The following is a 26,279-nucleotide window of genomic DNA, read 5'->3' on the forward strand; positions in this document are numbered from 1 at the left end:
AAAAGTCTGTCAAAAATGTCCCAACCAGCTCTACAGAGCTTTGCCTATACTCTTATTTCCTCCTACTCTTAGTCTTGCTTCCATAACTGCTCTCTTTGTGTGCTTCTTCCACTCTCAATTTAACATCACCTTTCATGCTGGTCTCTATGCTTGGAACACTCTCCCACTTCTTTGTCTACTAGCAGCTCTCTTCTTTTTACTTCAAGTTCTTCCTTAAAACCCATTTATTTTATGAAACTTTCTAATGCTAATCTCCATATCTATCCTTTCACTAACTTGTGTTTGATTTATTTATTCCATGTATCATATTTGTCTCCTCCTCAGGATAGAGATCATGTATTTTATGCATTCATAAATTCATAATTCACTCTGTATTCTTATGGCACTACAGAATAGATACATAACAATATTATTTATGAACTAGACAAGAACAGTAATCATTTGTTTTTGGCTGGGTTAAGATCAAATGTATCAGTTTAATAACTGATAAATCATGTATCTGAGGACTACTGTATGTACTAAATTTGCAAGGTGATGGACAATGGCCTATTTTCCCTCTCATCTAAGTTCTCTGAGCTCTAACTTCTATTCCTACGCACCTTTAGTACCGTAGAGGATAGTATGTTTATATAACAGAAATATTGAGTGAGTAATGCTGCTATTTCTATTTATGAATGATTTCTATGCAGGTATGATTTGTATTTATGATACTTATCCAAGTGTTGTTGTTTTTTTAGTTGCATTTGTTTGACTACATAGTCTTCCTGTAAACATATATATCAAAAACAGAATATACAATAATATTTTATTTCTGTTTGAGTGTTTTAAACCCAGACTACTGAGCATTTCTGAGTTCTTTTACACTCCAACTAAAGACAAAAGAAACAGCAAAAAGAGTTAATTCACAAGTGTTAGCATTTGCAACTTATCTATTCCCTATACATGCTGAATGATAATATTTCCACACACAAATGCATATTTACCACATTGATTCTTCACCCATCTATTCATGCATGCCACATGTTCACCTTGTTTATCACTCCAGCCATCTTTTGTTTTCATGCATTCTCTACAATCTCATTTTGTTATTCCCATATTACAGGAATCACAACACTGAAGGAATGCACTCCCAAGAATGTAAAATCCACCTGTACTCCTATCTAGTCAGGGAGAGTTGAGGCCAAAAGTTGGGTAGAAGAGATCTTCTTTAGGTTCACCAGAACCATGGAAATCTGAGATGAAAAATAACTATTATTTGTAGCTCATCTTGTCCATCTTCTGCCAGTCAATTTCCCCTACAGTATATTCTTCTTGAGTACCGAGGGTGCTTTCACCATTTTCCTGGAGAAACGACTCTGTCACATCATTTAACTTTCTATTTCTATTGATAATAAAAGTATATCCTAAAAGATGCTACAATTAACTTCTTCATTTGAAATTATCCTTAGTGATTGTAAGTGGTAACCTAGAATATTACAATGACGACAAATAGTAATTACTTATTATGAAATTAATGTTCTGAATGTTGATGGGCAGATGCCAGCACCAAAGTCCTTATGCTTCATGTGGTGATGACCATTATTCATCTATTACAGGGTCATAACTTTTCTTCTTCTTCTTCTCTCTGTACTAGTTTTATGGGAGTGGCACCAGAACTCAGGAGTCCCTGGAAGTCCAGGTAAAAGGCTTAATTTTTCATTGAGCTCTGCCCTTGGTGTTAGTATTGTCTACTCAGACCTTGCTTCTGCTGATCCAACACATTGCAGAATTTCTGCTTTCATCTAACTTCAGCACCTTTAGTGTCTGGCACCAACCTTCTTATATTTGGACCTAACGGATTTAATATTGCTTGACTACTGGAACATATTTGTTTTCTAAAGTTATCCAGGTTAAAGTATAAATAGACTATTACATCAATAGCAGGCTGCAAACCCCTCAGTATTGCTTATAAAAGTTACTCTGTTCCTTCTGATACTTGAAATAATATCTATTGCCATATAAATGGATGGGATCCCTTCAATTAGGAACTGAGAATATACCTGAATCTGAACTTTTCCTGGACTTGTGGTGTCATGTCATCCTTGATGCTGCTCATGTTGAAACCTATTTTAATCAAAGATACCCCAAATTTGAAATCTCAATCCCCAATATATTAAATAGTACATCTTTTGCAAAGGAAGAACCTTGACAAATATTAAGATTTGTGTTTGACTATTTCTACTCCTTATGCACACAATCTGATCATGTGATGTGTTCAAATGAAATTAAATAACTATGAATCTATCTATTACAGAAACATGATTAAAGATAAAAAAGAGAATATTCCACTCATGGGCAAGAGAACAAATACATCAGGTCCTCCCATTACAAACCACCAGGAGAAAAAGCCATCTGAAAACACTCCCACAAGGAAAAGGTAGAACACAATACCTTCACAAGAGCAGCCTTAGACAATTTATTAGAAATGGCAGATTGGTGCTATTTGTAAATCCTTTTATTATCTTTATACAACAGATACTAAGATTGAAATAATTGTTAACAGCACACATTTAATGTATGAATGAGAGAGTTGTGATGAACGTAGTGTATGTTGAAAAAGGAACTGATGTACTTATGATATTAATAACAATAAGCATTTATATAGCTCTATAAATGTATACAGTGCTTTAGGAAATGTGGACAAAGACATAGTGCTTGCTCTGAAGAGCTTATAGTCTCAGGCTCCCTATCTGGGAAGCTCATGCCTCATGTCAATGAGGCCCACTCTCTGCAGGCACTGGGGTCAGCCCACATGTATGAGCTTGCAGGATCGGGGCCTCACAAAGATCAACAGTTCAAATATGGGAAGGTTTAGAGATCGTTTCTAATGAGATCATTTAGGGAAAAGCTGGGTTTTAAGGAAGCATTTAAAGAAGAGAGCAGTGTTGGGAGAAAAGAAATGAGAGGTTCTCTCAAGTATAGGGACATACGGATTGATACAAGAAGGAATGAAGTCAAAAGCGGAAGGAGACAGGGAGTGGTAAGGGATGTAGCATATGGTGTGAGAAATACCCAGAAAAACCTTCATACATGGAGATTTTCAGTAAAATGTTAAATTCACTCTATTTTTCACACTTAACCCATATCACCCATGTTTATTTTTATGCATATTTTATACCAGTTAATTAATATTCTGATTAAATATTTTGTCTATTATGAATGGAGAAATACAATACAAGTGGTTGTATTCATCCTTGATGTAATGCCACCAAAGTCACTGAAGTTACTGCAAGATAGGGATGAATTTGGCTTGTATACTTTGACCCTACAACTGTTTCCTTTTATTTTGTTGACTGTACAACATAAAATATAGCCCAATCAGAAAGGCCTTAGGCCCCAAGAGAATTTAATATTGCTTTAGCATCCATGATAATTTTGTTAATCATCTGAGTGATCACCTTACGCAGAAGTGATGCAAGCAGCTGTCACAATCTGAAAACTCATGGGTTGGCCTGACTTCTCCCTCTGTCATTAAATCCAAATGGGGAAATAACACCAGTTGATTTTCTTTTTCCACCTCCCCTTCGTCTGGCATCATTGGCCTTCCAAAGTACAAGGGTAGTCCTACATAAACCTAAATTTGAATCAAAGTGTTTGTAGTGCAATGTGGGCAACAGGAAGGATGTCTGAATTGGTCACAATATATACACCTAATGTTTCAAATAGAAGCAAATTTGCAGAAGACTGGCAAGTTACAGCAAATATGTGTGGCCATTAATCATAAGTTACTTAAGTTCATTTACCAGATTCAGGCTTTTGGCATCTGTAGTTAATAACCTTAGGATGGGCAGGCTCTCCCATCTTACGTTAGAGCTAGGGTGTGGCACCAAACATTCCTGCTATATAAGAAAAAAGATCACATGAGTTTTAATTACAAACATTAACATACTCCGTTTAATTATATGTTTCTGTACTGGTATATGTCTAATGCTTTTAAACATTTCAGTCCTTGAGTATACCATCACTGGCAAGCTCAGAGGTGATTTCACTCTCACCTAAGCAACATGTCTCATTCTCTTATGCTTTATTTTGGCAACATATATTGTAAAAAGTACAATTTATTTCTACCTTCTTTGACTCAATGAGGCACATCATTAAATACAGAAAGATCTACATGTGGACTGGGAGGAGTGCTGCAATGATGTTTGAGTATGACTAGGTTGCTTTCATGGCTAATGTTTCCTGTGGTGTGGTTTGAACATGTGAGCACATAGGTATTTGTTGGCAGTTACTCATTTTTTTACTCATGGTATGTCCCAGAGATGCCATTTCCCCCATAGAACAGAGAAAAGGCTTCAGGCCTGCACGTTATACCAACCTCCAAGATACGTGTGACCTAATTCATTACAGCCTTGTGGCTCATTTGTGCCAGGTATATTGACGTAAAGGAGCTGTGAAGACAGCAGATCCTGCCCTGGGGAATTCCCCTAACACAGGGCAGTTTTCTCCTGGTGTTGAGCTAACATAGCTAACATAGTCAGCCCTGAAGGAGCTCCCAGTCCTCCCACCCAATGCAGGGGCTGTGTCATGGACAGCGCCAGAGTGCCATGTGAGTTGGACATTCCTTTCTGCCCTCAAGGTTCATTGAGGCCATACACAGTTGGTTGCCAGTCAGGGCAGTCCCAAGACATCCCAGGACAGGAGGCGCAGAAGAGTGGCATAAAGCCACCTTTCTTCCACCCTTTGTCAGTCGCTGTGCCAAGGTCAGATTTCAATGGAGTTATGTGATTTACACCAGCTGAGAATCTGATCCATTGTGTAAGTAATGGCAAAATAGGGCCCTGTTTCCGTCTAGGTACTCCTGTGCTATGAACAACACTTACCTTCAATATAACTTCAGATTCACATTCCTGTTAAATATAATGGGTATTTTAATCTTTGTGTTGTGGGAATACGCTCGCATGCACATACAAAATGTTAAAAGGTCATTTAAGTTTAAAATACCACATGCAGTGTATTAACACTTTCCTCCTCCAAAGATGGAAACTATGTTAAGCAGGGATGATATTACATCACACTATTTTTGACATACATCCACTGGTTGCTAAGTAGCAGCATTCTGTAAATTGACACTAGGGTGCTTGCTTCAACTGCATCTGAATATTTTGCGAGGGGAAGTAAAAAAAAGGAGAAATAATTAGTACCCTACTGAGTATGTCACGTATTATGTGAACCAGAATATTTTTCTCAAAGCATTTTAGAAATGTAGAAAAACAATTTACAAACTATAACCCATATAGAAGTCATTTCGCCCACCAATTAAATTCAGCCATCATAGGTAAAATGTGACAGCTGTTTGAATGGCACTTAGCAACACCAACCATTTGCTTCTCCCTACCAACTCTCCATGGTTTTAAAAATCTGGTCATCAGAGTTCCTCATGAACCCTTATGCTATGTTGTTCAACATTTCATTTATCTTTTCCACTCCTCTGTCTATAAACCGCAATGCACTAGCTAAACATAGTTAAAGCTCATACTCTGAGGTAGCACATTTCAGTCCTAGATGGTCGAAAGGCCTTGTGTTATTTAATATGTGATCTCTCAACCTTTCTGGTTCATTAAGTGTTCATCAGTGTCAGTGGGTTGAGGCGAGATTCCTACCTAGTTCTTCTTGGATGGAATGATGATGGCGACAATGCAAAGGCTGCAGTGAACAGATTAGAGTGTGCATGTGTGTGCATTTTATGTGTGTGTATTCTTTGGAGTTACAGTAACATTTTGTGGAGTTCACGAAACCCAGATACAAAGTTGTCTCTAGGTTGCAGTGGTGCCACTGATAATGTCTGGATTTGGTGCCCTGTCTCCCAAAGACATCTCAGAATCTTTTGCCTTGTCTGCCAACACAAAGGATTTGGTTGGCAACATGTGGGGGTAGGGATCTTCCATTACCAAAAAAGGGTAAACACTATTTCAGCACCTCATCAGATGTGATGCCACACAGCATATCACCTGTACCTAAAGCTGGTCCTAGCTGGGCATGTGCACAGTTTGTTTGTGTTATGTTTATGTTACATTTTGACTTGCTTTTCCACTAATAAACTTTCAACACAATGTATTCAACAGTTCACAGTTTTTCTTTGAAATTGAAGGCTTTGAAAGTAATTCATCTCCAAGACAGACATCTCCTCCTGTATTTTCAAAACCCATGGATTCAAATATTCGCCCATGGTATGTATAATATATGGTATATTCATTAACCACATTGCAAATATGTGCAAACATACAACTGCTCGAAAGTTCTGCATAGATGACAAGGCTAAAATGTCAAAAGTGGCCTCTCATTTTGGTTGCCTCAAGGGCAAAATTCCCATTGACTTCAGTGGGCCAGCATTTTCCTTGCAGTGACTGCCTTAATCCTGAATTTTCACACTTCTGTCATTGATTTTAAAAGGGCCACAGCTAAATAGTTTAGGCCCAAACTTTGACCAGACTTAAAATTGATATAGTCCCCTGAAGTCTGAATGATTTTTTTCTTTTTAGCACCTTTTTTCTAATTAAGAGGGGAAAAACCCCACTGTTTACGTGGTTGTGTCAGACCTATGGTAACCTGAGACTTGCTGCAGAACCAGCAGAGGGAGCACAAGTAAACAAAAATCCCCATTAGATCGTTTCTGCCATCATCTGTATTGGTGATAGCCAAAAATGTTTCAAACAAAAGAGAGACATGACTGTTTGTGCCCAGGAAATTGAAAAAAAGCCATTTATGACACATATATAAGAAAAATGAGTGCAGAAAAGACTATTTTCAAGATTTTCAGTGGTTATTTGTATTAGATGTTAATGGGACAATTTAAAATTATGAAAAGGGAGGCTGGATGACAAAATATAAATCAAATCAAAGCCAGGTTAATAAAGACCAATTGTTTTTTTTTTCCAATGACTATTTGGTTGTTTATATGGAATTAGTTGACGAGCTCGTTTTAGTTCCCAGAGGACTGGAGCCCAAATCACCAACAAAATAAATAAATAAATAAAAAATCATCATAATTATATTCCTTGTTTTTTTCAGCAGAGAGATTAGACTGAATTGGAATAGAATCCGAAACACCATCTTTATTTTAAGGGTGGTCCCTCTAGGTTAGGTCAGAGGAACATTTGTACAGTAGTGTGGGAAGCCTCACACTATTGTCTATGTATCCATTTTGTAGATAAATAGCAGATTTCAGTCTTCTGAGTTTTTAGGTTGGGATGTTCCATCAGCATTCAATTTGTTACAAAAGCAAGTTAAAAAGAAACCCAGCCTATGAAAAAGTAATTGCCAGTGGTCATTTAAGTCAGACCCAACACTGAGAAAATCTGGAAAGGATGTACAGTATTTACTAAATATAAACTCCATTGCAGCCATTGTTTTATTGTGCAAACACATATTTAGCCCCTGGTCTTGAACTGCTTATAGGCAAATCTTCCATCAAAGTCAGCAGTAAGGACTGAATGAACGACCGCCACAGAATACTGCATAGTAAATCTTTATGTATTTCAGTTCGTGTGTGTGTGTGCGCGTGCACTCTCCTCACAGTAGCCATTTCAATATTTGTCTTGTGGAAGATGTCAAATTAATAATGAACACATTGGAAAAAAGAAGAGTCTAAACTTTACAATGTAGCATCAAGAGTGATGTGATTAAAAACAGTGTGAAAATGAAAAATACAATAGTAGAAGCCTGAGTGAAATAACATGGAAAAACACAAAGAAGGGTTTCAAATATGAAACTCGTTAACATGATAAAATCCTGAATGTCTTTTCATTTGTGGCCTATATTTTAAAACACACCGTGAGTTAAATGATGGTATTAAAAAACACATTGTCAAATTAAATTAATTTCAGCTCTTTTGTTGATATTGCCTCCCATTATCGAATGAGTCTTAGTGCAATTTGCCAAGATGTCCTCCTACTTAAGCACTCAACCTTTTCTGTATTTTCTACAGTGCATCTGGAAATGGGGAAGATATGGATTCCCCACAATCTCTTCAAGATGATATTACTGAGTATGCCACAAACGTAGACAGTTATTGGTAAGTGGAGACATAATGTATTTCTGTAGTGCGTTTTCTATGGATTAAGTGTATGACAGAGTGGATTTACTGATTTTTCCTTGTCGTGGTTTAAAAATGAGCCCATAAGACTTCAGGGGATATTGATTTATACTTTTGAGCTTTATCACCAATAAATAAATTCTTTAGAAAGTGTATATCATGCATCCTCATATTAAATATCTGAGATCAGAGAAAGCCAGAGCCTATAAAATTGCTGATTCCTAGTTCACTGAAGAAAATGCTGCACCTAAATGCCATACACACTGAGCAATGAGCAAGTCCAGTGCTCAAATACCACTACTATTTGTTGGTAACTGAACGCTTTTCATTTTAGAGTCCTTTTCTTAAAAGCAAACTACTTTAAGATGTCATCTACATAGAAAACTATTAATTTGGGTGGAAGCTATTGATGTGGACACAAGCAGCAAAATAAGGATAGACACAGACATGGATTTAAGCAGCAGGCCACAACTTATATTAAACTTTTAACACAAGGGAGGGATACTACCCGCCCATACCCTTACTCTCCTATATCAGTCATTTAATTGGTCCCAGTTGGCCAATGGGAGAAAAAATTCCTTCCTGACCCCCTAAACAGGTGATTGGCTAGCCCCATAGCATCTGTCAGGCTGGATTCCCAGTCCTAGTTCAGGTGGGTAGGGTGGGGTACTGGAATGGAGCTGAAAGAGGCTTCACATGGCCCTTGCACTGGGCTAACTCCTGGGAGCTGGGGAATGCTGTCCAATCAGCACCCCTCTCCCCCAGCTGGCCAATGGGTGCCAGACACTCCCATGAGAGGCGCTACCTATTGTCCCTTGGCAAGTGCCTCCCTTCCTTGCTACTGGGACTGTCCCCCTTTCATCATCAGCCCCATCAATTTCCCCCACCCAGTTGATGCAGGTGAGTGGCATTTGCCCTTCAGTTCAGCCATCCTAAGAGACCGAGGGGGAGAGAGAGAGAGAGATGGATGGGAGGATGGAACAACCACAACATAATATTATTTAACATCTAAAGAATAACTACGTATAAATTCTGAGCTGATTTTGGAAAACCTCATTTGGTAGGGATAGGCTTAGTTAGCAGTGGAACAGGAAACCTCCAAGAATACCCCAGAGTGCTGAAAGAAGAGCATGTTGGTGATTCAGTAAGTGGCACTTATCCTCCAGAGTGGTGTTAGGAACCTTTGTGCTGTTGGATGTGCTGTCTAAACCTGAAACCCTAACTTTGGTCACTAAAGTTCCCATGTTGCTTTTTGCAGAATATAAATACACCTCTACCTCGCTATAATGCTGTCCTTGGGAGCCAAAACATCTTATCGCGTTATAGGTGAAACCGCGTTATATTGAACTTGCTTTGATCCACCGGAGTGCGCAGCCCCGCCCCCCCCGGAGCACTGCTTTACTGCGTTATAGCTGAATTTGTGTAATATTGGGTAGCGTTATATTGAGGTAGAGGTGTATTAGCCACAGAGTTGGCCAAATTCTAATTTGGTTAACTAATGTATTCTGCTTACTTAAATTCCCACTGCACTTGCAAATGGATATGGCATTCCTTACTACTTCCTGTCCTAAACTGTTGTATAGTATTGTTGCGCGCTGTTAAACAGCTGCCACGTTCCACCCCACAGGCAGCTGCATTTCAGTGGTGGGTGAAGTGATTCCTGTACATATAGTTTGTAAAGAGCTTTGGGATCCTTCGGGATGAAAGACACTATATAAATGTAAGTTATTATTATTTTAAAATAGACTTTGTGCACTAGATATTGAAAGAAATCCTATGAGTTTCCTCTCACTTTAATTACTAGGTACAAGATTAATCAGTAAAAGCAGGACTTCAGGGATTTTATATACTGAATTTGGTACTATATTCTTGGAGATTGCTTGGACAATCTTGGAACAGTGTTCAGATAAATCCAATATTCTGTGACAGAAATTTGTCATAATCTGCAAAATAGAAGGACCCACCAAGTGATTCATCCAGATCTCAGCCACATTGGAGTGCATACTGGTGGAAACAGTTCATGGTCTGAGATATGCTCATTCAGGATGGTAGAACTGAACACAGATGAAATTAGCATGAATAGAGTCACAATGCTAGCAGAAATGTCTTTTCTCATTGATATAGAATATCATCAAACCATATCAGTTTTGTAATAAAATGTTCAGCAAATATTCTGAAAACTGATGAAATTTCCTTCCACCATCTCAACAGCAGAGCAGGTACTTTGTGTGCAGTGAAGATGAGTGCAAGTGGAGTTGTGGTGTAGAGAGGACTCCGAATTCACTTATTACTGTGGTGGTTGTTGGAGAAGGGAAGAGGCTATTGGATCTGCACTTACATGGATCCAGTAGCCCAATACCCCTGCATAGGGGTAGCAAAGAGGCAACAGCCCCTATATTCTACCTTCTCGGCTGGAACAACAGTTGTAGAAAAGAGTGCACCCCTGCCCTGTAGTCTCCCCTTTGTTGTAGGATTTGAATTCCACTCTTTGTCCCTTCTGAGTGCTCCCCAGAAAGCCAAATTACTTCAGCTTTGAGTGCAAAGGGCTGAATTTTATTCTCATTACACGAGAATAACAAAAAAAAAATCACTTGTAAAAGATTAAGCATATCCTTCATTAAGTTAAAATTTGCTTTATTAGCCATTTCTCACCAAATAAATTATTTGTAACTATTTTTGGAGGAACACACAAACATTCTTTTGTAATGATGACTTGTTAACCTGTGGTACGTAATTACATTTATTTTTCTAAATAAAAAAGAAATGATGGAAATGAAATTAAACACATTGATATTAGCTAAATTTAACCAAGAATTATGATGTTTTGGTTGTTTGTTTTTGTTAATTCAGTACAAACATGTTGCAAGGAGATCACCAGAACAATGCCCGAAAAAAGCTGAAGAAGTATATGTTTAGGGCAGTATCTGAGGGGAATATAGAAGAATTACAATGTCTGCTTATGGAAGTGAAGGAAAGGTCAAATGCATGTAGAAACATGACTGTGCAAGGTAAGCTGTATAGAGTATCCACAGTCCCTCATTTTGTACAATATATGTGGTAGATAATTGAGTAATGGTTTTATACATGAGCAACTAAGCTCTGCATCCCAAGCTGGTGTTTGGTGAATATCATGGTTAGCATTAATATAGTAGTCAGGTCAGGCCCCCGATAAGCCACCTACTGGCAAACAATTGAAGCAACCTTGAAGGTGATTTCTGAGGGCACAGCACACCAGCATGAATATTTGTACCTTTTCAGGGTGGATATGACTGAATGCTGCAAAAGAAGCTAATTGAATATAGCCAGCTTCTTTCCCCCCTTCTTGCTGAACTGAGATGCATGTGATCTTGAGGAATGAACACAGAGCTGGGAGTTAGGAACTTCTGCATTGTCAACCCAGCTCAGCCAGTAAGAGTTCTGACTGAATAAGGACTAAGGACTTCAGGGTTTGTTATGTTTTGGCAGAATTGTAGTATGCCAATAATGTATATATCCATCTAGTGGGATATTTGTTCATGAATACATATGTCCTTTCACTAAGTATGTATGGAATATAAAGTTAAATTAATAGCGTGAATAGATGTAGAGTAGTTTGGGGAATAGTCTATATGCATATGTTTCCCAATAACATGAGGTTGGAATTCTTCCTATTCCCCTTAAGATATAATAAAACCACCTGTAATTCAATCATAAAATTCACTTTTGTAGATTATCTGATGAAAAAATTAACAGATTCAGATACTGGTAAAACCTGTCTGATGAAAGCCCTTTTGAACATCAACCAGAACACAAATGAAATAGTGAAAATACTGCTCTCCTTTGGAGAAGAAAATAATTTTTTGGAAAGGCTTATCAACGCAAAGTACACAGAAGAAGCATACAAAGGTATTTCCATTCAGTAGCCATTTAGAGTGTATTTTTGCATGTATTTTAATGCCACAACATATATTTTATATTGAAACATTCTAAAGACAATTAAAATTATTGTTTATTACTATTAATTATTATTGCTATTTGTTATGCATCATCACTGAGCTCAGCACTGTACAAGATACAAAAACTGGACTTTATACTCTAAAGATTCGTGTCTATGTTGTTGCAGGCCAGACAGCTCTAAATATTGCTATTGAAAGAAGACAATACGATATTGCTCAGACCCTCATAGAAAAAGGAGCAGATGTCAATGCCCATTCACAGGGTGTGTTCTTTAACCCCAAACACAAGCATGAGGGATTTTATTTTGGTAAGTGAAATGTGATCTCCATGGAAAAATTGGGTTGGGATGCTAGAACAATGAAACGATCAGGCAATAGGGGTGGTTCAGGAGTGCAGAAGATAGGTCTTTCAAACTCGCACAAGATATAAAAATGGCCATGGGCTTTATCATTTTCAGAACTAAATGTAAAACTCATTTCATAACCTTTGCTCTACCTCAATAAGTTTCTTGTACCCAAAACACCCAGTTTCTTTCACCCACACACAAACAAAACAAATTACCAATTAATCAAGTTATTTCTTCTACAGGTTCAGAAGGAAAAAAAAGCAAGATTGACATTATTACTCATAAGATGCTCAGATTCCACAGTGATGCACACAACATAAGCAGATAGGTCGGTAATAACCCAAACTACATCTATTGTACATACAAAACTAGACCAAAAAAAGCCCACTGAAGTCAATGGGAGTTCTTTCCCATTTCAATTGCCACACTAACTAAGAAACCCCATCTAACTGAAAAACAAACAAACCAACAATCCAAACTCACAGGGACACCTGAGTTCCAGCAAAACTGCAATTCAGAATACTAAAGAACTAATTACTCTTCATACTTCCTGAATGAATACTTGCATGAGAGAAGAGAGAATTTGATGAATTACTTACACAAAGTATAGCTAGTGGCTAAACAGAGTGCAGGCTAAAATATTCTTCTCCATAAATCTATACATATCACATAAAGACAAGAAAGTGTGTATATTTATCTTGTTTAATTGGGCATTTAGTGTAAGTGCTGAAATAACATATCAAATATTGGGAAATGTAACATGCAGTAGCAATTGTATTACAAATTGCAACATAGTAAATAGAAAGCAATTTTCCACAGTACAGTAAATTACAAATATTCAGAAATAGTTGAAAGGTAATTGTTTGTAAAGACTGAAATTGTCAATAAAGTGTATTATTGTGTAATTGTAGCTTTTCCTCAAATAACAATTTCATGTAAATTAAGTTTGTTTCTAAAACAATGTAATGTAATCAGCCTTATCCTTAATTTGTAAACCTGTTTTAAATCTCATCAAAATGTCAAAATAATCATTCGAATACATTTCTGATACTCATAATATTTGAAAATGAATAGTTATTGTGCATTGTATTTTCTTAGGTGAAACTCCACTGGCATTAGCTGCATGTACTAATCAACCAGATATAGTTCAACTGCTGATGGACAATAGGAGGACTGATATTACCTCACAAGATTCCCGAGGAAACAATATACTGCATGCATTAGTCACTGTAGCAGAGGATTTTAAAACACAAAATGACTTTGTAATCAGAATGTATGATATGATTCTATTGAAAAGTAAGAGCAGAACTTTAGAGACAATGAAGAATAAAGATGGTTTAACTCCATTGCAACTAGCTGCAAAAAGTGGAAAATTAGAGGTAAGGCTCTATTGTAATAGCCTACAAAAGAAATGAAATAGAGAGACAGAGTCTAGGTTGCCTACATGTACTTAAACCATAGGTGCACAAATTTGCACTCCACCATAGTGGTTATCTTGTACTGTAAATTAGTGGTAGTTGGTTGAGTAAGATTATTTACTGTAAACCACTGCTCCATTATTTCTGTTGTTTCAGCCTGACAGATTCTCACAGGTTTTCCTCAATGCCATTACTACAAAATATAAATACTATTTAAAAATTCAATATTACACACCCTTGATAATTGCGTATCTTCCTAAGAGGATAATTATCCAACAGGAGTACAAGCTCATTTGGACCTACTGAAGCATACATGGTGAGAAACAGGTGTTGAAGCCATGGACCCAATCTTAGAGTAGCAGAATTGTGGGATTCCCCCTTGAGCAATGTGGAATGGAGACCCAGAGACTATCACTAAGAAGGGTACACTCCTAGAGACTGTGAAAGAGTGGAAGGCATAGCATACCTTATAATATCATGACACTTCCATTAATAGAAATACTTTAATGATATATAAACTAAAAATCAGTTTTGTTTGAATTTAAACTTTTCCCTGCAGTATTTGCAACTCAAGCACTGGAGTTCTGCACTAGCACATGATAACCTGAAACTAAACAGTCTGTTTGCATGGTCTAAGCTGAAATAAAAAAATTAAACAAATAACATAGCATAAATGGTGAACAGTAATTTTTAAAAATTCTTTTGGTTTTAATACTATCAAGGGCTGTTGATAGCACACATTAATATTTTTGAATTACATGATATTCTCTCTTACACAGGTGTAACTCTAAGGAAAAATGGAATTAGTCTGACTTATAACAAAAAGTAGAATTTGGATCTCTGAAAGCAAAAGCTTGGAGTACCTGGTTAATGATTAACAAGGGATAAATTAGAAAGTCACCAGTTAAAGAAAAGTTATACCAAAGTATGCAGTGGAATGCTTTCATTAGAAAAAACTGCAGATCTAATAGAAAATTCAAGGCAATTAAAGAAAACTGTATTTATTTCCAGGGCCGCCCAGAGGATTCAGAGGGCCTGGGGCAAAGCAATTTGGGGGCCCCTTCCATAAAAAAAAGTTGCAATACTATAGAATACTATATTCTTGTGCGGGCCCCTAAGGGGCCCGGGGCCTGGGGCAAATTGCCCCACTTGCCTCCCCCTCTGGGCGGCCCCGTTTATTTCCCAGGGATGGGTCATCTGAAATGCCTCCCCTCAATTACCCAAAGGTTAATTGAATTACAAAATACATTTAATTGTGCCATTTTGGCAAATGTCTTAGTAAAAAAGTACATTTCTGGTAACTGTGCACACACTCTTTCTTCCATTTAGAAGACTTAATTTACTTACATGTGATTCTATTAATGTTTTAGATTCTGAAATACATTCTCAGTAGAGAAATAAAAGACAAGCCAAACAGAAGCCTTTCCAGAAAATTCACAGATTGGGCTTATGGTCCTGTTCAGTCTTCCCTTTATGACCTGACAGAACTAGATACGACTGCAGACAACTCATTACTGGAGATTATTGTTTATAACACAAATATTGGTGTAAGTTGCCTGTCATTAAAGTCAATATATTTTCCAGCAATACATTCACTTATTTTTTTAAGCTATAAATTATCTGAAGAACTTGAAAAACAAATAAAAATATAACTTTTAGGTCTCGGTCTTTCAGCAGAAGCCACTAGCATGAACCCTTGTGCTCATGCAATGTCCCATTAGGAATGCACCTGGGTCCAGATCCCAAAGAAGGACTGGGGAAATAGTTTGGCCTGAATTTGGGGCATTAGTGTGTTGTATAGTAGTTTAAGTTTTCTTCTTGGGACATCTAAAATGGTCTTAGACTAATGGTTCAACACACCGCATTTTATCTCTAAGATAACCAATTTATATCATATATATCCTTTATTTAAAAGAAAATATTATTGGGAGGCAAGGATACTATAATAAACAGTAAACTGTCAGTTTACTATACACATAGGTGTTTTATGCATTGAAGCAGTGCATAATTAAGAAATTTTCACTATTTAAAAGCAGAATTTGGCATGTTGCTAAAATTCAAATTATTGACGTGGCAATTCCTAAAAAATAAACATACTTTGTTAGGAGACTGGTACAGAAGTTAACACTTGGATTTTAACACAATCACATTTTCCACAGAACAAGATAAAATTTGGCAGATAATTATCTCGGGCAGATCTTCATGGTGTGAACTGGTGTAGCTCCACTGGATTCAGTAGAACTATACCCATTGACACCAGCTGAGGCGCTGTTGCACGGGTCCCTGAGCAAAGTGGTATTTCTAGACTGACAAGAAGAGACCATAAAATGAAATGTTTAAAATATGTAGTTGATATTTTTTTATTTGTCCTACCTCCAGTTTTCTCACAAGTCACAAATTTGGCTTTCTCTTTGTTTTTTTCTACAGAACCGTCATGAAATGTTGACTTTGGAGCCCCTGCATTCACTACTGCGAATGAAATGGAAAAAGTTTGCAAGGCACATGTTCTTTATGTCATGTTGTTTTTATTTCATCTACAACATAATATTAACATTGGTTTCCTACTATAGACCCCGAAGAGATGAGGTATGTGCAGCAATCTCATAGAATTTTGTGTTCAAAATGCAGTAACATTCCCTAACTCAGATTTAACATGTTTGGTGAATCAAAAATAGAACTGGAGATTCTAGGATGAAATCATTGCTCCATTTAAGTGAATGAGAGTTTTACTATTGACTTCAGTAGGGCCAGAATTTCCCTCCATGAGTTTATCTCTTGAAGAGGGAGCAGAACAATAAGGAGATGCATAACAGTGTGTGGACCTGGCTGTGGTTTTAAAAGTTATATTTTTAATGATTGAGAAAGAATAAGTATATATTTTAAATAATCTCACTTCATTTTGAGGTTGATCCTGCAAGTCCTCAATGGAGAGCACTTAATTTAATTCAATGGAATTTCTGCACATAGAGGGCTATAAGGACTGGGTCCTTTGTCTGGGACCTTTTACTTTATTGTGCCTTCAGATAACTAGCATTAAACTCTCACTATTCTTTTCTAACCCTCTTTTCCAGGCTGCGCCCTATCCATTAGCTTTGACACGTAACATGGGATGGTTGCAGTTGCTGGTACAAGTGCTTATTATGATAGCGGCAATATTTTTAGCCATAAAAGAGGTGAGACACTTTCAGAATTAATATAAAATAATTGTATGCATAAAGATCTTTTGTGGATTTGGAAAGACTGTGACAATTTTGATCATTTTATAAGTTATATGTTTTATAACTTATATGTTTCATAATGTCTCGCATTGTACAATTACTAGGCTAATTGCTAATCGTGCATAAATGTGTTAATCATTCTTGATGGTCCAAATATATACTAATATAACTGTAAGATATTATATGAAATTGATGTGAGGCCTTCCTTTTTGAAAGACTGGGAACAAAATGGGATTTGAAATATGGTGATCATACTAAATTCTTACTCAGCAACATACTTAAGCAATGTACTTTAAAGTCATGAAGTAAATAGGATTGCTCATGTACTTAAAGTACTGTGTTAAGTACATTCTTGAATAAGGATCTATATCAGAAAGGACAAGCACATCTGACTTACTTCCCAGTAAGACATTTAAAGTTATTTATTAGTAACATCTGTTAGTAAAGTTAACCGTTAAACTATTTTAAGTACAGCAGAAAATCAGGACACATTAAAAAAAATCCGAAAAAGCATTTTTGAGGCACAAACAATATAGAAAGAATGAAATTCTAGATGCTGTAGCTGTTTTTAGTAGACTAATTGGTTTTGAATTTTTATTCACCTTTTAATTTTTACTATTTTTAATCTGTTTATATATATCTGTCTACACAGAGTGTAGCCATCTTTCTACTAAGACCCTCAGATCTTCAGTCAATTCTGTCAGATGCATGGTTCCACTTTGCATTGTAAGTCTGGCATATAAATTGTTGTTTCTGAACTAACATGCGCTCTGTCAGTTACATTTCCGTGGTTCACAGAAAATGAATTCTTTTAACTGTTATTCACTTGTTATTTTAGACTGTCAGTTGTCAGAGGTAAGAACATAATTTTATATGCAGTTTTACTGTAAGACACCAGGTATATCTCTGGCATTCACTGACCAGTAACACTATTGTGGATTGGTACATACAAACTATTTTTATCTTTGTAAGCACTGCAAAATAGAGAATTGTATTTTGTTTATAAATAAACAAGCCAGTTAGCCAGATTTTGATTACCCATTCCATCTTCTGTGTTGCTCTGTTAACCAAAAAATGGCATAACCAGCTGTTAGGGATGCCCCCAGTGTACAGGAATCCCAAAGTGGCTTAGAGCCAGCATAGCTGGCCCTATACTGCCCCCTCCTGTTCCTGGCATAGGAGATAAGACTGGGGAAAGAGGGTATAGTCAAAGTGATGCTGCGTTTCTGTGATCCCTGACTCTGGAATGATCATTTGGGGGACATGGCACAAGGCGTAATTTAGAACAGTCCTAAAGTTGCTCTAAATTACGCTGGGGGCTAGCCTGGCCCCAAGACTGAGGAAAATAAAAAGTGATATAGAGCTACCTTTATAGTTTTCCCTAGCTGCAACAAGCACAGTTTGGACACAGGGTGGAAAGTGAAATTGGAAGTGAAACTTAAAATAAGGAAGTCAAGTATCAGAGGAGTAGCCGTGTTAGTCTGGATCTGTAAAAAGCAACAGAGAGTCCTTTGGCACCTTTAAGACTAACAGATGTATTGGAGCATAAGCTTTCGTGGGTGAATGCCCACTTTGTTGGATGCATGCATGCATTCCACTATATTTTGTACATTTCTGTGCTGTGTAAAAGAGTATTTACAATATTTGTTTTTTTTTCCAACAGTTTTATACAAGCAGTGCTTGTGATCTTCTCTGTCTTCTTGTACTTGTTTTCCTACAAAGAACACCTGGTGTGTCTTGTCTTGGCTATGGCACTAGGATGGGCAAATATGCTATACTTTACCAGGGGTTTCCAATCCATGGGAATTTATAGTGTCATGATCCAAAAGGCATGTATATAATTTTTAACTCTTGTTATATTATCTATTTACTCTAGTTGCATTATCTAATTCATGTACATTCTGCAATTTAGATGTTGCTTATATTATAAGTAATCTACACTGAAATTTCCAGTTTCTTCTCTTTAAGATATGTTTTATTTCATTAGAATGTACTATGTAATTTAAAAAAATTAATAGTGGTAACTAGCTAATTTGTTCAAATTATGCAACATTTATTTTTAAATCTCTAAATTGTATGGTATTTTTCAGCTAATGGAGTTATGATATTTAATTGAATCAGACAGTGTAATGCAGGGGTCGGCAACCTTTCATAAGTGGTGTGCCGAGTCTTCATTTATTCACTCTGATTTAAGGTTTCACGTCCCAGTAATACATTTTAACATTTTTAGAAGGTCTCTTTCTATAAGTCTATAATATATAGCTAAACTATTGTTGTATGTAAAGTAAATAAGGTTTTTAAAATGTTTAAGAAGCTTCATTTAAAATTAAATTAAAATGCAGAGCCTCCCAGACCGGTGGCCAGGACCCGGGCAGTGTGAGTGCCACTGAAAATCAGCTCGCGTGCCACCTTCGGCACACGTGCCATAGGTTACCTACCCCTGGTGTAATGCTTACACTTTTCATAGAGTTACATTCACCCCTTGATTAATGTGTTTAACACACCTTAATGCATAAGACAACAGGACAAATCATGGAGAATCAGGCCAACTAACTTTTCAAAATGTCCCACTTGCTAATGTGATCACTTTTAAAAATATAAGTAGATTTAACCACTCTCGTATCGATTGTATCACGTCTTCATCACTGCAAAACATGCAACTGTAAAGAGAACTTACTGAAATTGTATTAATCATAAACATTTTAACTTTTAGGTGATCTTACAGGATGTGATAAAATTTTTAGTTGTATACATCGTGTTTTTGCTGGGATTTGGCGTAGGTAAGTATAATTTATTGACTATTACTGGAGAAAAGCATTGATATTTTGTGTGAGTAAAAGTTTTTAGCACTATTATGAATAAGAACAACATTGTGATGGTCAGAACATTACTTCTTTCAAGCTGATGTCAAGTGCTAGTTGTGGTTATTAAAAAATCCATAACAATTTTTGTAAGAGTGTTTAAATCTAGTGTTCTGGCTAAATACCTATAAATATAATTACATTTTGTCTAGCTAAACTGCCCATGAGTTTCAACTGTATATGGTATTCTTAACTTCCTTTGTGAAACTGTCATTTTCTGTTGCTGCGTGTTGCCGGACAGCTGCTGCATTTGTGTCTCTCTGTAGTTTATACTGCACTTTATTATTCTTTGGTATAAAAGATGTTATATAAATGTAAAATATTATAACTAAAATGGATTTTTCATTTGCTTCTTATTTAGCTCTTGCTGCATTGATTGAGACGTGCCCCAATGACAGTAAATGTCATTCACACAGCAGTTTGGGTGCCGTTCTGATGGAGCTTTTTAAACTTACCATAGGACTGGGAGATCTGGAGATCCAACAGAATTCTAAATATCCTGTGCTGTTTCTTCTTCTTCTCATAACTTACGTATTGTTGACTTTTGTTCTCCTTCTGAACATGCTGATTGCATTAATGGGAGAAACAGTGGAAAATATTTCTAAAGAGAGTGAACACATTTGGAGACTCCAGGTTTGTTTGCAATATTAAACCATAGACCAGGGGTAATCAACTATTTTTTGTCAAGGTTCAAGTTTTTCTGTCAAGGTATAGTCAAGGTCCAGGCTCCAAAGAAAATAATACAATCATAATAATTATGATAATAATAATAAAAAAATATTTTCTGATCCATTCAAAAGTGTCTGAAGCTCTGGTCCACCTATTGACTACCCCTGCCATAGACCTTAATACTCTTTGGCTTGGTCAAGACCCAGACACTTTTACAAAGTCTCACTCTGAAATCAGAAAATATCAGATCATGATGATGATATTTAAGATATTTGACAGGAACCTCACCAGCCACAGTTTTGTTCTTACTTATAGATGCTCTAAGCCAAATTCACTTCTGAGCTATACCAGTGTAAACTTGGAGTACCACCACTAAAGTCACATCACTTAGGGTACGTCCACACTACCCCCCGGATCAGCGGGTAGCGATCGATCCCCGAACACACTCCCCGTCGACTCTGGAACTCCACCAGGGCGAGAGGCGGCAGCTGAGTCGACGGGAGAGCCGCGGCCATCGATCCCACACTGTGAGGATGGGAGGTAAGTCGATCTAAGATACGTCGACTTCAGCTACCCTATTCTCGTAGCTGAAGTTGCGTATCTTAGATCGATCCCCGCCCCCACCCCCCCCCCCCCCCCCCGCAGTGTAGACCAGGCCTTAGAAACCACAGTGATAGATACTATATGGACAAGTTGGACAAAAATCATTAAAGAACTCAACATTTACACTAGTGTAACTGTGTGAAGTATTTGATCTTGTAATTTGGCATAAGCATCTATAAACAAAAGTTTAATAATATTTTTATGGTTCAGATTTTAATGCCATACACTCTCATTCAACTCATGATTTTCACTCTTGATGTGCCAGCCATGTTAGGCTGAGAGAGTAATGAGAGACTCTCACATTGGTAGACCAGTAATGTCTCCTCTCACCTTTATTTTAGGACCTACAAAATATATAGATTTACTTTGATTTCATATATACTACATTAGCTTAAACTCTAATTCAGAGCCACCCATATAATTTTCAGAGTCCCAAGTTACCGAAAGGGAGAAAGACAGGACTTGAGTTGTTTCTCCCCCAGTCCCACTGTTGGGAGGGTTGAAAGGGTCTAGTAGTAAGTTGCTTCCTCTCTTTCTGGTCCTGGAGATAGAACCAACCTAAGATTTGCAAAATTCATACTGCAGGGATGGGGGTGTGCATGTTCTTCAGTGCCCTATGTAGACTGTCTGGATCCTACCTACATCACTCCCTGATAGGGAGGCGCTGCTGTGCCAGATAGTTGCATGAGGATTTTAAAATCTAGCACAGGTTCCAGACCAGGGGTTTCTGACTCCCATTTTGGTGTAGCTCCCTGAGCTGAGGGTAACTGGGGAAATTCTAGACTTCCTGCTTGTACCTACCAATGGTACGTGAACACCATTTGTACTCTGTATTAAATGATATTTACTACTGTTGGTGTCAGTGTTCACTATAAAATTTGTTGGTGGATGCACAATATATAATAATGGAACATACTCTGAAAATTAAAATAATTTTAAAACGTGAAATATGTAATATGAAGCAGAAAATATTAATTTTGAATGTGGTTAAGAACATTCCTATACTATTACTAACTATTTATTATTACCAGAGAGCCAGGACCATTTTGGAATTTGAAAAAATGTTACCAAAATATCTGAAGAAAAAATTCCAGTTGGGAGAACTGTGTAAAGTGGCTGAAAATGACACTAGAGTATGTTTAAGGTAATACTACACTCAAGCACTGTTTGATGAGTCTGCTCCGAATGCACCATCAGGGTTGTTTGTTCATAACAGCCACTGTAAAATATTTTTCATTTAAATCTATAAAATCATATTTCTGCTTCTTTTGTGGGGATTTTTGTAAGCAGAATCAAAATTGGTAACTGTGTGCAAAAATCCAGTTTGGGATATTCTACAGTGAACAGTTGCTAGTAAGAGATATATAGTTTTAAAAATACAATATTCATCTTTTTGTAGGCAAAAAGGGGAATTTCCTCATGTACATACTTGATTTTAATACATGCTTACTAAATCTCTATTTGCTGTGAATGTTAATTTGTTGTAATCTCTTATAAATGTTCATTTAAAACTAATTATATTTACAATGGATGATTCTTTAACATGATTAACATACTGCAAAATAGTACCAGAATATTTTATTACACATATTCACATCTGAAATGTTCCAAATGTATGCTTGCAATGAATGAAAATATGAAGTAGCTCAATGAGCAAACAGTCTCAGCTAAATACAATGCCTAATGCTGCAAAATACATAGATACTTTCCATACTGGTAAAATGTGTGTTGATGATGTACCATGACAATTCCAAGAAATAATTAAGAAACAAAAGAGGAAGTGTAGCTATGAAACTGGAGATAATTCATGCTAATAACACAATTTATATTCAATATAAACAGGATTAATGAAGTGAAATGGACTGAATGGAAAACACATGTTTCATTTATTAATGAAGATCCAGGGCCAACAGGTACTGTGAACTTAAAAATATCTTTAGATTAATATACTAGTGTATTAAAGCTTTTTTTGTTCTTTTTAGGGGTTAAATATATATTTGACATCTTTAAACTTGAATGTTGCTAAAATCTAAATTCTAACAATATTAAGATGAGAAATATATACCAGATAAATAAACATGAATTTAGTAAACAAGTTGTATTGACATCAATATTTTGGGCAGGTGAATTTCAAAGGAAAATAAAAAGTTCCACCAAGCCTGGTTCCCTGTTCCTCACAGATTTATGGAAAGCCTGCCTTCTTTCAAATTTAAGTTGACTTAAAAGCTATTAAGTAGGAAACTTAATATGCTCCCAATTCAGCTTTATAAATGGAAATTTAGACCCCGATCCTGCAATTTGTTTTGTGCAGGCTCCATGTGGGTTCAGGGATCCACCTGTTCACAACAAGTTGCAGGATTAAGGTCATAAATATGTAGGTATTCAAAGGTATTCAGGTGCCTAAAAATGTAGATAGGTACCTAGTAGGATTTACAAAAAAACCCTAATAAGTAAGTTAGGTACCTTACTCCTGTTGAAATTAATTTAATTGTCTAAAATACCTTTGACAATCTTGCTCTAGGCGTCTTGCAAAGATTTGATTAGCAGGAGAAGTGTATGTTACAAAGGAAAAAACAGGCTATTTTAAATAACCTGCTATGTACTCTGCAGCCACTTTAAATACATTTTCATAGGAGGTTAGAACATTTTGCAACAGGTAAAGACCAACAGCAAATGCAGTATGCCAGATTAGCTGGAAATTTTAGTATGGAAATTCCTAGATTCGGTACTATTGGCTAACCTTCTAGCCAATTGGCCCCAGTCTTTGCTATGTGAGTACATGAAGGTTAGAAATATATATAATTACTCGGTGGGGAAAAATTCTCAATAATAGCCAAAGGGACAGGAATAAAACAGTTTCATACAAGTTATGGTACTAATCTACAATTTATTGATTAAATAAATGCATGTGTTTTTAACATATAAAATATTCCATTTTAAAAGGTAAAAAGAATATATGCAAAATTAAATTATTGCAAAAATAATGTAAATACAAAGTTTTAAAAATATGATTATTTTATGTTATTTTGTAGGTTACAACAGAATTCAAGATACGTCAAGAAGTAATAGCAAAAACACCCTGGATACATTTGATGAAATGGACTATTTGCTAGAAACCACTGTTTAGTTACATGGTACTTGATATTTGTTTGTTTAAGAAGGTTAAGAAAATGAACAGTGGATACTGAAATCCTACATTTATATACTGGACAGTTGCAAACAGTCAGGGAACAAACTTTCTTTGATGATCCAATGACTTCAACCCACATATCAAGAGAGAAAAGCCAAAGGAAAAGGGACTATTGCATTTATCTCTGTTTCAGAATCGTAGAACTGGAAGGTTTCAGCCGTGTTAGCCTGTATCTGCAAAAAGAACAGGAGTACTTGTGGCACCTTAGAGACTAACAAATTTATTTCAGCATACGCTTTCGTGGGCTACAGCCCACTTCATCTGATGCATAGAATGGAACACACTGAAAGAAGATATTTATATATACAGAGAACATGAAAAGGTGGGAGTAGCCATGTCAACTGTAAGAGGCCAATCAATTGAGATGAGCTATCATCAGCAGGAGAAAACATTTTTTTGAAGTGATAATCGAGATGACCCATAGAAGGTGTGAGGATAACTTAACATGGGGAAATAGATTCAATGAGTGTAATGACCCAACCATTCCCAGTCTCTGTTTAAACCTAAGTTCATTGTATCTAATTTGCATATTAATTCAAGTTCAGCAGTCTGGAAGGGACCTTGAGAGGTCATCTAGTCCAGTCCCCTGCACTCAAGGCAGGACTAAGCATTATACTGAGCCTTTTGAACAAAATCCCTGGTGTCAAAGTTTGTGTGATGGTGTTTAAACAGAGTTCTTTACTTTCTATTGGTTAAACAAATCAAACAAATGTAATATACAATATTTTTTTCCTTTTGGAGAAATTATTCCAATCTCTTTGATGTCCATTACTGTATTTTCTATACTGATCTCTCTAATGCATGAGAAATCATTTTGTGTACTGAGAATAGTTAAGTTTTGAAAATATGAAAAAAAGACATTTCAGCTTTGAAGTAGAACCACAATATGAAGTATGTAATTTTGAAAGTTCTGGATATAGTGGTGTTTTCATTTTGGCTACCAGTGTTATTTATCATGGACCCCATTCTACAGTGTGGTGAGCCTTCTGTGAAAAGATGAACTCCTTCAACTTTCACTGACCTATCATGATCTGTTTTCTGGTCTATAATGCTCGTGGTAATTTTATATGTCTAGTTCTTTTTCCTCATTTGTATGTATACATTCCCTTTCATAAGAGCAATAGATCACTAAAATTAATTCATTTAAGAGGGATCATTGTTTGGGTTGATTTAAATCACTGGGTCTTTGGCCTTTTGCTATTACCACTTGAAAATCCACTTCTTGTCATGTTTTACTGCTTAAACAGAATACTTGTTACCTATTGAGTGTTGTTCTTGGGTTTAAATTAATGCCCAATCCCTGCTACTTTGGGGAGATTAGCAGTAAATATTTATCTATGAAGAAATTATTTTTAAGAAAATCAGTTGAATGCACTGTAATTGTGAACCATTAAGCTTTTCTGAATTCAAAGTACTGTATGTTGCACTTTCTGTAGCACTTTTTATTTGATCAGTCCTCAAGACATGTAACTTTGAATTGTTTTTATTTTATTTTACGTACGTGTGTATATATAAAAATAAATATTTTTGCTCTATGTATGTTCAATATTTGTTAATGTATTCCTGTAGAATGTGCCTTAGTCTTCATGGATTCTGATCTAATTTTTTCATTGTTAATTTCTATTTTGAGGAGACTATTCAGAAAATATATAGCCAAGTCTGTGTTTGTGTGGTAGAAAGAGATGCATTAGATCCTTACAATTGCATCAGTTATCTCCACAGTGGGTCAGCTGATCCACAAGACTAATGTTTTAATGCAAAAGGACATAAAGAAACTACACAGCAGGGAGCAGGGTGCAGAGCTAGTTGGGATGGTAAATGTGGTTGTCATTAATTGGCTTTCTATAGATCCTGTATCCCCGGTCTCTTACTATGCACAGCCCCTGTAGAGATGTCAAGCAGAACTGAAACAGACTCCACAAAGTTGAAATCTTAGAAAACAAAGCTTACTTTTACTGGAGGAG

At 36.4% G+C, this 26,279-nt stretch overlaps 1 protein-coding gene across 1 annotated transcript; it reads left to right on the forward strand.

Moving 5' to 3' along the window:
- Positions 1-1,589: 1,589 nt before the first annotated feature.
- On the forward strand, positions 1,590-24,496 carry TRPV3 (transient receptor potential cation channel subfamily V member 3). The gene is made up of 19 exons (XM_034752523.1): positions 1,590-1,678; positions 2,294-2,416; positions 6,105-6,209; positions 7,967-8,039; positions 10,426-10,439; positions 10,928-11,082; positions 11,783-11,959; positions 12,177-12,317; positions 13,455-13,735; positions 15,145-15,321; positions 16,202-16,360; positions 16,846-16,947; positions 17,645-17,718; positions 18,656-18,821; positions 19,706-19,772; positions 20,215-20,486; positions 22,157-22,269; positions 22,968-23,038; positions 24,158-24,496. Exons 1-19 carry the CDS (start codon positions 1,638-1,640, stop codon positions 24,250-24,252), a joined length of 2,406 nt encoding a protein of 801 aa, XP_034608414.1. The 5' UTR covers positions 1,590-1,637; the 3' UTR covers positions 24,253-24,496.
- The last annotated feature ends 1,783 nt before the right edge of the window (positions 24,497-26,279 follow it).

Source organism: Trachemys scripta, chromosome 18 (genome assembly GCF_013100865.1).
Source record: "Trachemys scripta elegans isolate TJP31775 chromosome 18, CAS_Tse_1.0, whole genome shotgun sequence".
Classification (NCBI taxonomy): Eukaryota; Metazoa; Chordata; order Testudines; family Emydidae; genus Trachemys; species Trachemys scripta.